Source organism: Hemiscyllium ocellatum, chromosome 29 (genome assembly GCF_020745735.1).
Source record: "Hemiscyllium ocellatum isolate sHemOce1 chromosome 29, sHemOce1.pat.X.cur, whole genome shotgun sequence".
NCBI lineage: Eukaryota > Metazoa > Chordata > Chondrichthyes > Orectolobiformes > Hemiscylliidae > Hemiscyllium > Hemiscyllium ocellatum.
Genome location: NC_083429.1, coordinates 51,955,163 through 51,967,843, shown reverse-complemented (window position 1 = coordinate 51,967,843; position 12,681 = coordinate 51,955,163). Strand labels below are relative to the sequence as shown.

Here is a 12,681-nt window from a genome sequence, read left to right as displayed (position 1 = left end):
CCTTGTTTTCAGATCTCTCCAAGGCTTCAATTTTCCATCTCTTAGTAATGCCCTCCAGCTTTACAACCCTCGGACATATCTGCAATTCTCTAATTCCAGCTTCTTATGCATTCCCATTTCAATTGCTCCATTATTAGTGGCCATGAATTGAGTTGCCTAGACCCAAGCAAGTTAAAGGTGCCATAAAGATAAAAGTCATGTGTATTGTTGACTCTAATTCATTGTTCTTTCTTCCCCATTTAGATCACTTAAGTTGCTCTTGACGTTGTTTGTAGAAGGTAGTTTTGACCCAGCAACAATGAAAGAATGAAGATGATTCCAAATCAGGAATGAGTGTGGCTTGGAGGGGATCATGCAGGTGGGTGTTTTCCCATGTACCTTTTGCTCTTGTTCTCCAAGATGGTAGTGGTTATGGGTTTAGAAGATTTTCATTCTCCTCCTGATGCCTGCACCACGGCAATATTACATTATCATTATTCTTTGCAACACAGTCAGCAATACGTTACTTACCCATGGAAGATCCATGTATCAGATTCATCCGCTTTGGCTATGTAGTTCTCTGGAAGTAGCCCTGAGCAGCCTGTTGCTAGGGAGGTGCCATATATCCAGCCCTCACTCGTGCTGCTCTGTTCAATTGGGGACATGAATATATAATCGCCCTGCACCAATTCCAACTCATCGTCATTCTGGGGTGTGTATGGGTACATCACTCGCAGAGTCTAATAAAGAACATACAGGAAAATGGAATCAAAACAGGTTATAAATGTTGTAGGTCAAGCCAACAAACCATGAAGAACCCATCCACACAAAAAAAATTAAAAATAATTGTTTATATTTTATCCAAAGCACAACCAAGATAAATCCATCTCTTTCCTCACCTAAAAGTTGCATACTCAGGTGCACAAGTCCCAGCCACAAGGGAGATGATTGGGTAATTATCCTGTCAATCATACTTGGAGGCAATATTTGGAGTGTGGTTATATGTTAGAACTTTTTACAGACAGATCAGTTAACAACAAACTCCAGATTATTGTCCAATTAAAAACAACCTGTTGGTTTGATTGTTGTATTCAGCAATGAAATCAGTTTACTGCAGGTGGAGCAGTAACTCCTTCTGGTTTTGGAATACGAATTTATATTGTGACAGTGTGGTACAGTGGCACGACACTACCAATCAAGAACACAAGGATAATGCTTTGAGGACATTGGTTCAGATCCCACTTCTAATAGTGGAATATAAGTCCAAAAAGCTGGTCTTCATAATGATGACCATAAACAGCCATCTAGTTCACTAATGTCAATCTGCCATGCTTACCCAATATGATCTACATGTGACTCCAGACCCAACGCAATATGGTTAACATTTACTTGCCCTCTGAAATCGCCTAGCAAACAATGCAGTTTAAAAGCAATTAAGGATGGACAACAAATGCTGATTCTGCAGCACCCACGTCCTGTGAAAGAATTGAAGAAATTAAATATGTTTTTATCATCCCCACTCTTCAGCATATCATGTAACAGGAACATAGGAAGAGCCTATTCTATCATTTTATTATATATTTGTTCATGTGGACATTTCTGGTTAGGGCAGCATTTATTGTCCATCCAAGAGATTAGTTAAGAGTCAGCCACAGGGTGTGGGTCTGGACACCTGTCAGCCAGATGGATTTCTTTCCCAAAAGACACTGGGGGACCAGTTGTCAGTGGTTAAATGGTCATCATTAGGCTAGCTTTATAATCCATATTTTAAAATTTTATTGAATGCAACTTTCACCATGGTGCGATTTGAACCCATGCCTTCAGAATATTAGCCTAGAGTTTTGTATTACTACCCCATTGACTGCACCACTTAATCACAACATCTCCTTAATTCAAAAGTCCATAGCTGATCTGTATCTTAAACCCCATCTACTCACCTTTATTTTCTATAATTGTCCAATCATGTCAACTAAAAAGTTATCAAGCATGTTTAATTGATTTTGCAGCATCAAATGCTTTTTTTGAAGGGGGGGGGGGGGAGGTAGTGGGAAAGCATTCCACAAGTCCACCACCCCTTATGTAAAAAAGTTCTTCCTGACATCACTCCAAGCTTTAATTCCAATGTTAAGACTTTTTGTTCTGGATTTTCCAATGAGAGATTACAATTTTTCTCTATCCTCTTCATTGAATCATTTAATCATTCTGAACCATCTTAATCAGATCACCCCTTAACATTCAATAAAGAGTAACTATAAGCTTGCACTTGTCTATACTCCGACTCTTCTGTGTAAGATTATTTACCTCATGGTTAGCAAATCGAATATCACGGGAATAAAGAGCAGCTACCCAATCACAGCCCAACTTCAGGTCTACGATGCGAGCTAATTTCTCCAGTGTGGCCAGGTGATTGGGCTGGAAATGATAGGCAAGCGTGACATGAAGCTGCTTCTTGTGGGGTTCCACTTGCACATCTACAAAAGAATGATGGAGAAAGAGACACAAAAAAAAGGAAGAAAAAGCGTAATGTTAACTAATGAATGAGCAAACCAGAATTTATTTTTAAAGGAACAGGAGGAAGCCATTCAGCTCCTTCAGCCTATCTCACCACAGAACAAAATCATGGCTGATCTATCTCATAACCATATTCATTTGCCTTGGTTCCATATCACCTAATGTCCTTGACTAGCCAACAGTGTATTTATAGATGCACTTAGTAGGTCACATGTAAGATGCCAAGAGTAAGAGTCCATGGGAAATAGAGAAATACAAAGAGAAAAAAAATTCCAAGAACTTGTATTTTATAACACCTTTCACAACCCCAGGACATGCCAACACACTTACAGCTAATGAAGTATTTTGGATGTGTTGTCAGTGTTGTAATATAGAAAATGCAACAAACGTTCTGTGTACAGGAACTCACACTCAATATGATGGTGATCAGATTATCTGTTAATTATATTGATCACAGGTTAAATTCAATCCTCAGAACACTGCGGAAAGCTCCCCTGCTCACCTTCAAAATAGTTTATATTTACCTCTCAATATTGGATTTGGAATTTCAACCTGGCTTCTGAAGTCAAATCTCTGAAACAAGACTTCTTAAAAAAACTAATTTGTGGGATGTGAGTGCCATTGGCAACACCAGTATTTGTTCTCCACCCTGACTTAGACCTACAACCCTCACATAGAGGTGAATATGTTGCCTATTGATCTCTGGTTGACAGTGTTATGATCGAGGTGAATATGGACAATTAATATTCAATTCCAATTGACTGATTGTAATAATTGAGATGGTCTGGACTCAAGCGATTTTTAAAATAAACAAATTGTGACCTAAAATGGCTACTGTGATTAGCTAACCATAGATTGAGGCAAGTTCAGGGAATATATATTGAACAAACTAAACCAGATATGTTAAAATTACAATTTAAAAAATTCTCATGTATGATAATCTCACATATTGGGTAATGAAAGGTTGCCTATGGTATATTCAGCCTGGAAAAAACAGTAGAACTCAACTTGGGAATATACAAACAGACCATATTTCAGACGTTTGTTTCCCACAGCCAAAAGAAAGGGAAATATGGATTTATAACAACAGAACTTGGAAGGTTTGATCTCTCTCTTCCTTTGGCTTTCTCTCACCATCTGAACTCAGTGTCCATTATAAAGATCACTTGTAAAAACAATCAATCATTCACTGTGGCAGCACAATGGCTCAGTGGTTAGCACTGCTACTTCACAGTGCCAAGGACCCAGGTTCAATTCGAGCCTCAGGCCACTGTCTGTGTGGAGTTTGTACATTCTCCCCATGTCTGCATGGGTTTCCTCCTACAATCCAGAGATGTGCGGGTTAGGTGAATTAGTCTGGGATAAATGTATAGTAACAGGATAGGGGAATGGATCTGGGTGGGTTACTCTTTAGAGGGTCAGTGTGAATTGTTGGGCTGAAGGGCCTGTTTCCACTCTGTAGAATTATATTCTATGAATTCCAAAATTCTACAAATCTCACTATTGCCGAGGAAGCAAGACAATAGCTAAACAGTGCTGAACTTAGCTTTCACAATCAGGACTCAAGGGCCCTACAAAGAACAAACTAAATTTGTTTTCATCTTCTTGTTTGTACTACATACCTTCCCCACACCTTTTTTTAAAAAATTCATTACATGTGTTTGTGTATTTATTTTGATGTTGCATTTTATTATTACTTTCTTTCCAGGTTAGTAGGTAACAAAATCCCTCTTTTGTTCACTCAAGAAAATCTTAGTACTTGGCTTCTTCATATTCTAGCATACTACTCTTGAACTGCACGTTAAAAATAAAACTCGTTGTAACCAATCAAAAGAGGGTTAAAAAAGAGGAGCGAATTTGCCCTTCCTCAACTGGTTGCAAAAACAGCAAAAGTACTTTTGTATGCTGTCAAGTCCAATTTCACTTGTCTTTGGTAACACAATGTTTAATGGACAGATTTCCCACCTGCTTTACTTGCAGCTTCTGATGCAAAATCTGCAGCAAATTTCTTGATGATTTCTGCGCTCTGCTCCTCCACAAAGAGGCCGATAAAGTTTGATGAAGTGTATAGCTCCAGGGGAAGGGGAAGAGGAAAGGTCTCTTTCCAGCGACACACTGTGTTCTGCAAAGCTTCACAGAGACCATCTACTTTACTGTCCTCACACTGAAACAGGAACAACACAGCAACCAGTGTCAGTCTATTTACTATCAGATCCTGGGCATTGTGCCCAAATACCCACTCCCCTCCACCACTACTTCTGCACTGTTATAAAACCCAGTGACACATTACACTCACACTGACATAAAACCCAGTGACACATTACACTCACACTGCTATGGAACCTAGTGACACATTACACTCACACTGCTATGGAACCTAGTGACACATTACACTCACTGCCATTGAACCCAATGAACACACCTCATACCACAGACGTTTTATGCTTTTAATAGTTACATTTTTTGCTTTATTCGCAATAGTGTTTCCAATACCGACATGGATTATGGCACTATCATACAACACTGAGCCCAAAACACCATGGTCCAAAAGACCATAGGTCAGGGCCTGGGCTGTGCTGAAATGCCCAAGTCAAAGAAGCTGGGGTATTATAATCAGCTTCCACATTCCTAGCATTGGGAGAGGTGAAAGCAAAATCAGTCACAAAGACCTCAAATAGTGATTATATGTGGAGGTAATTGCTATGTGTGACACCAAATAACCTGCTCAATTTCAAACATGGGGCACACAAACTTGATATCACGGGGCAGTTGGTGCCTCTGGAAATCTGCAACCCAACATGAGCTAGACAAGTGAGAAAAAATAACTTTAACTCCCTCCGCTCAATGTCAAATGACCTATTTTCAGCACAGGCACAGGGTGGACTGAATGACCTTCTGCTGAACTATTTGATCCTGCACTTTAACACCTAACCCTCTTCAGAAACTGGCTCTGAAAACCCAAATCACTCACCATGAAGAATTGGCAAAGGGTGATGTGAGGGAAGATGTTGTGCGCCTTGTTTTTGCCACACACTTGCCGTGACTGATGCCAGTACTCAAAAAGCTTGTTGGCCAAAGGTCCAGTGGGACGCAGGTAAAGAACATATTCCCGAGGAAGAGGGTCATCCAGGAACGGGTCATCCACATGTGAAAACAACCTAGTGTGAAGGAAAGGGTAGAAAAGAAGTTGAAAAAGAGTTTTCTTACATAAGAGATGGCATATTGCAACTGTCACTTTAACGCACAGCCATGCCACACTACTTTAAACAATCAGTTGTCAGATTCACTCACAGACTGAGAAGAAAAATCAATGTGGTGCTCTTCAGTCAATTCTCAGCCAGGACTGACTCACCACATCCTCCCCCTCCAAACAAAATCAATTGTTGTACTAGAACAGAAAGGAATTAAAACCATTAGCTGGGGGGAGGACTGTGGAGAAACAAACTTCCTGGTTGTACGCAAGCACTGGGGAATTCATGGAGCAGTCAATCAATTTGGCAACAGTCTGTCTCAACTTATCTTCCTGTTTCAGTGTGTAAAACACAAGACAATCAATCATGTACTAATCCTCTTTAAAGGAGCCTCAGTAAGTGCGAAGATTGCTTTCAAATTTTCATGAATCCTGTCCTTGGCTAAAGAAAACTGAATCAGAGTGGTTCATCTCCATCCACAATATTTCGATCTTTTGTGTGTCTTGAGCCATCAATTATGCCGGTATGAGTGAGAGTGACTACTACACAGTCCTTGTGGAGACAAAGTCCCACCTTCAGATTGAGAATACCCTCCATAGTGTTGTATTGCATTATCACCATGCTAAATGGGACACACTTCAAATATATTTAGCAACTTAAGTCTGGGCATTCATAAAGGACTGGTGGCCATCAACAGCAACAGAGTGTATTTTTCAATACAGTATACAATCATAGCATATCCCCACTCAATCATTACCATCAAGTCAGGGGCTCAACCCTGGTTCAATGGAAAAAGCAGGAGGGCAGAAGCATACCCAACCATGAAATGTCAACCTGGTGATGTTACCAAACGGGATTATTTGCATGTCAAACAGCATAAACAGCAAGTGGTAGACAGAGCCAAGCAATTCTACAACCAATGGGTCAGATCTGAGCTCTGCAGTCCTGCTACAGCTGGTCATGAATGGTGGTGTAGAATTAAACAACTCACTGGAGGAAGAGGTGGCTCCATAAATATATCCAACCTCAACGATGGAAGAACCCAGCATAGCAATGCAAAAGATAAGGCTGAAGAATTTGCCAGAAATGCTAAGTGGATGATTCCATTTTGGCCTCCTCCAGTGGTTCATAAATACATGTTTTCTGCCAATTCAATTCACTCCAGATGATATCAAGAAAAATTGGAGGCATTGGATACTGCAAACGCTAAGAGTCCTGACAACATTCCAGCAATAGTACTGAAGACTTGTGCTCCAGAAACATGCCACTTCTGTAGCCAAGCTCTACCAGTACAGTTACAACACTGACATCTCCCCAACAATGTGGAAAATTGTCCAGGTATGCCCTGTACACAAAAAGCAGGACAAATCCAACCCAGCCAATTACAGCTTTAACAGTCTACTCTCAATCATCAGTAAAATGATGGAAGTTGTCATTAATAGTGTTTTCAGGCAGCAGCTGCTCAGCAATAACCTGCTAATCCTCCTGGTGATCAATGCGAGACTCCAGGCTGTGACTAGGCCCAGAAGCCTGCATCGGTGGTTCCAAAGAACTTTATGGAGAGAAGACTTAGACTTTAAGATCTGGACATTCTACCTACCTTTTGGGTTTGTTTTATTTCTGCTGTTTTGTTTTGAATCCTGATTTTGTAATCAAGTTCGCACCGAGAATAGTGACTTTGTACACTTTTCACTATACTCATATATTCTTATACTTGAGCAAAGTGATGATAAAATCAAAATCTAATTCTAATTCCAGTTTGGGTTCCTACAGAACCACACAGCTCCTGACCTCATTGCAGCTTAGTTAAACATCGACAAAAGAGCTGAAATCCAGAGATGAGGCAAGAGTGACAGCCTTTGACATCAAGGCCGCATTTGACAGAATGTGACATCAAAGGACTCTAGCAAAACTGGAATCAATGAGTATCAGAGGGAAACACTCCAATAGTTGGAGTCATACCTGGCACATAGGAAGATGGTTGCAGTTGTTGTTAGTTAATCATCCCAGCTCCAGGACATCACTTCAGGAGTTCCTCAGGCTAGGTGTCCCAGGCCTAACCATCTTCAGCTGCTTCATCAATGCCATTTCTTTCATCATAAGGTCAGAAGTGGGGATACTTGCTGATGATTGTACAATGTTCAGTGCCATACATGACTCATCAGATACTGAAGCAGTCCATGGTCAAAGGCAACAAGATCTAGACAATATCTAGGCTTGGGCTGAAAAGTGGAAAGTAACATTCGCACCACACAAATGGCAGGTAATAGCCCATAAGAGATAATCTAACTACTACTCCTTGACATCCAATGGTGTTACCATCACTTAATCCCCTGCTATCAACGTCCTTAGGGTTACCATTGACAAGAAACTTAACTGGGACTCGCCATGTAAATACAGTGGCTACAAAAGCAGGTCAGAAGCTCGGAAGACTGCAACAATAACTCACCTCCTGACCCCCCTCCCCCCCAAAAAAAATTGACAATGCACAAGACATTAGTGTGATGGAATATTCCCCACTTGCCTGGATGGATGGGCATCAACAGCACTCAATAAGCTTGACACCAGCCAAGACAAAACAGCCTGCTTGATGAGCAAAGATGATACAAAAAAAGAGTCTAAAGATGGATTTAGACAGTTTAAATATGTGGGCAAAAAAATTGACATGAAATATAATGTAGGAAAATGTAATGTTATCGACTTTGGAAGAAAATTAGAAGAGCAGATTATAAGTTAAATGGGGAAAGACTGTAAATAGCTGCAGCACAGAGAGATTTGGGGCTGTCGTCATGTATGAATTGCAAAAAAACGTAGCATTCAGTTTCAGCAGGTAATAGGGAAGGCAATTGGAATTATTGGGCTTTATTTCAAAGGGAATGGAACATAAAGGGTACGGAAGACACGTTAAAACTATCAAGGCACGATGCAGACCACACCTGGAATACTGCAAACAGTTTTGGTCTTTTTATCTCAGGAAAGATATATTGACATCAGAGGAGAAGTTGAGGAGCTTGGGATTGTATTCATTGGAGTTCATAAAAATGAGAGGAGACCTTATTGAAACATACAGGATTCTCAGGAGGCTTGGCAGGGTGGATGTGAAAAGTTTATCACATATTGTCGGAGAGTCTACGACCAGAGGGCAGAGGGCACAGTCTCAGAATAAGGGGTCACCCACTTAAGGCAGAGATGAGGAGAAATTTCTTCTATTGAGGGTATTCAATCTGTGGAATTCTTTACTGCAATGGGCTGGAGATGCTAGACCATTTTGTTTATTCAAGGCCAAGATGGACAGACTTTCTTTTATCTGTAAACAAATCATGGGTAATGGGGGAAAGGCAGGAAAGTGGAGTTGAGGATTATCAGATCAGTCTTGATTTTGTTGGTTAGTGAAGCAAACTCAAAGGGCCAAATGGCCTACTTTTCTTCCTACGTCTTATCGTCTTATAGCCACGATTTAAAAGAATGGTAGAATAGGTTGAATGGAGCTGCAGGTCTCTCTCTAGTACTACGTTGGACTGTAGGCAGTATTCCAAGTTGCAATGATGGTTATTAATAGTCAAGAATATACAGTGGGAAGCAAGGCAAGTAGGAGGTTTTAATTGTGTAAAATGTCCAAAACTATGGTTTGTCATGGCACAGTAAAGAAAGTTGCAAGTAAGTTCTCAGAACTTTATAAAAGCAGGTCAAACTTCCCAACAACAGGAATTAGGTAGCTCTTTTGCATACCTTGCTTGCTCGTTAAAAGGCCAGCTCACCAGAATTAAATTATTTTCCCATTTAAATTCTCTGCAATGCATACTTTCCAATTCCCAATTGCTTAGAAGAGCTGTGCAGCATGCAGCATTCTATTGGTGGACATTAGGGTTAGTAGCCATTGCTTTGTCTCTTTTGGAGAGCATTCATCAATACCATGTCATAACTGATAGGTAAAAGGTAGAAATTTGTCTGGACAAGGAAGACCAGCTGACCTGGGAAGGGTAGAAAGGTCAGATTGTTTAGCTGCAGGTATCCACTCTGAGAATCCGAGTGATGTTCCTGGCTTATAGGCAGTGTATAACTGTCCTGTTGTCCTTTAAATGTAATGCTAGGATCTCCAATTCTGTATGGTAACCGTGGGGCATTGATTGCCTGATACCCTCTCCACAAGATTCAATGTGCTCTCATGGGTGCACATGTAATGATCTGAGAACCCCTAATCATGCAAGAAAAGCTAACTTGTCTCCTGGAAGTGACACATACTTCCAATCTGCCGACAAACGTGGACTGTTGAATGAAAGATTCTGACCATAGTGTGGAACTGGAGTCACATGGAGTCAAGCAAACTGTGTTTGGAATATTCAGTCCACTTCCCTGAAGGGCATCGGTGAGTCAGTTGTGTTTGCTGACAATTTAGCAGATTTTCATAGACTGCTGATGCCTAACAAGGTACTATAAGATTTAAATATGCATTTCCATAATGAATTGAAATTCTCAACTTTAAATTAGTGGTCATTACAATAAGTGAAAGATCACCTCACCTCATTGAGCAAGGACTTAAACAATCACCTTGTTAAATTATCCTTCTATGTTTCTTGGATCCAAGAATCCAACCATTGCTGGTCGCTCTTGACCAATTCCATTGTTCAATGGATTCACCAGCAGGGTGGTCGTGGGAAATTAAAAAAGTGAAATGAATTAATCTGAGCTTGCACATAAGAAACATCTAAATTTGCTGGATTGCCAAGTACAAAACTCAAACTGGTTTATTTTAGGGAGGAAAACCTGTAGAAAGCATTTGATTAATACCTTTGTCATGGTCATTTGGTAGCAAGCTTAAGTCTGCTGTTCCCTTTGAAGAGAACATAGCTCATGGTCACCTCATGAAAGCTTTTGAATAGACAAAACTGTAAAGTAGAGGATAGTTATCTGAGAGGTTGGGAGAGACTAGTCACCCTCCCCACTCTCCTTGTCCACCCATATCTGTACTGAATAACTGGAGAAGGGAGTGGGGAGAGGGGGTTGCAGGTGTGTGTGTGTGCGCACGCGTGTGCGTGCATGCGTGCCATGTTTCATTTCAGCCCCATAGATCAGGGACCTTAAAGCATCTCTGGGGTCTCAAGAAAATGTATATGCAGAAATCCAAATTTGGGATTGGCTATGATAAAGTTCTGTTCATATTCAAAGAACATGCTGACACTCTGGACTTATAGAAACATAGAAAATAGGCGCAGGAGTGGGCCATTCACCCCTTTGAGCCTCCACCACTATTCAATATGATCACGTTGATTATGCAATCTCACTGTCCCATTCCCACCCTCTCCCCATAACCCTTGATCCCTTTAGCTGCAAGGGGCACATCTAGCTCCCTCTTGAATATATCTAATGAACTGACCCCAACAGCTTTTTGTGGGAAAGAATTCCACAGGTTCACAACTTTCTGAGTGAAGAAATTCTTCCTCGTGTCCGTCCTGAATGGTGTCCCCCTTATTCTTAGACTGCGACACTTTGTTCTGGACTTTCCCAACATTGGAAATATCCATCCTGCATCTAGTCTGTCCAGTCCCATCAGGATTTTATATGTTTCTATTAGATCCCCTCTCATTCTTCTAAATTCCAGCGAATACAAGCCCAGTCGATGCAATCTTTCCTCATATGTCAGTCCTACCATCCTGGAAATCAGTTTGGTGAACTTTCGCTGGACTCCCTCAATAGCAAGAATGTTCTTCCTCAGACTAGGAGACCAAAATTTCACATAATACTCAAGGTGTGGCTTCACCAAGGCACTATATAACTGCAGCAAGGCATCCTTACTCTGACACTCAAATCCTCTCGCTATGAAGGAGAGCATGCCATTAGCTCTCCTCACTGCCTGCTGCACCTGTTCTACCATGGCAAAAAAAATCAAAAATCTGAATCATCTTTTCCTAAGCTGCCACCATTTATCCAAAAGGTTGACAAAAGATGAAAAGTTGCCACCTCCCACAGAATCAGAACTGAAGAATAATCCATAACAGAAAAAGATGGTGGGTGCAGAGCTAATGTCATTGTGTCAAAGTCTTAGCACTCCCTTCCTAACAGTAATCTGGATGTCCCTAAAACTCAAGGACTGCAGTGGTTTAAGAAAGCAACTTACTAACATCTTCTCAGGGTAATGAGGAATGAGTAACAAATGCTGGCTTGGTTAAGAGCACATCACATGAAAGAATGAAGAGAAATAAAAGCTTTTGAAAGAAGAGCAGGAAATTGTTGGTGATAAAGGAATAACATAGGAAAGACACATCACTTTGAACATTCATCTCCCAAAGTTACTGTCTGCTTTAAGATCAATACAATAACATTGACAATTTTATTTTTCCCCAAAAAAGACTTGATTGAAGTAGTGGTCTCACACAGTTCAGGTTTAATTCATTGATTTATTTGCAGGATTTTGATAGGAATTTTTGTGTGAGCTTTTAACAGAAAGTCTCATTAATAAAGGCTGAAGGTGAAAGTGTCCACTTGTAGAATCTAAGAACACATTATTACAGTAGATTTTACACTAAGTCTTTAATGTAAAGCATTGTGATAGCAAGACGACAAAGCGATTCAGCACACAGAACAGATGAAAGTTTTCTTTTTTAAAAAGCCTTTCTTGGCAAAAATGTTCTGCATTTTCTTTTACACAGCACCTGCCGCCTTAGAGAGAAACACACACAGGGCTAACCACACTAGCCACATCCTGTGAGTAGAGATGCAGTAATTGTAGACAGTTAAGGGATCCCCTGAGTACAAAACTGAAGTCGGCAAAGCAGGAAACACTAAGTAGCTTGGGTTGGCCTGGTTAGTGCTGCTACATTGCCTCAAATCGATAGTGGTATTAGCAAGGGCTATACCTAGAAATGCATTATGCAATAGCACCAGAAATGATTTGTTTCTTCTCTCTTTCCCTCAATTTAGATTTTTGAATTTTTTTGCCATCATCTTCCATGCTAATTAGCCTCTTTTGTTTGGAGCAGCTCTTATTTCTAATATAGTTTCA

General features: G+C 40.5%; 1 protein-coding gene across 1 annotated transcript in view; it reads right to left on the bottom strand.

Moving 5' to 3' along the window:
• Positions 1–12,681, bottom strand: part of LOC132829537 (ubiquitin-associated and SH3 domain-containing protein B-like) — a 142,474-nt gene that overhangs the window by 18,762 nt on the left and 111,031 nt on the right. Inside the window, exons 3-6 of the mRNA XM_060846765.1 lie at positions 5,462–5,648; positions 4,456–4,654; positions 2,281–2,450; positions 511–719 (exon numbers count right to left, since the gene is read on the bottom strand). Coding sequence (XP_060702748.1) covers positions 511–719; positions 2,281–2,450; positions 4,456–4,654; positions 5,462–5,648 — 765 coding nt within the window. The remainder of the gene's footprint in view (positions 1–510; positions 720–2,280; positions 2,451–4,455; positions 4,655–5,461; positions 5,649–12,681) is intronic.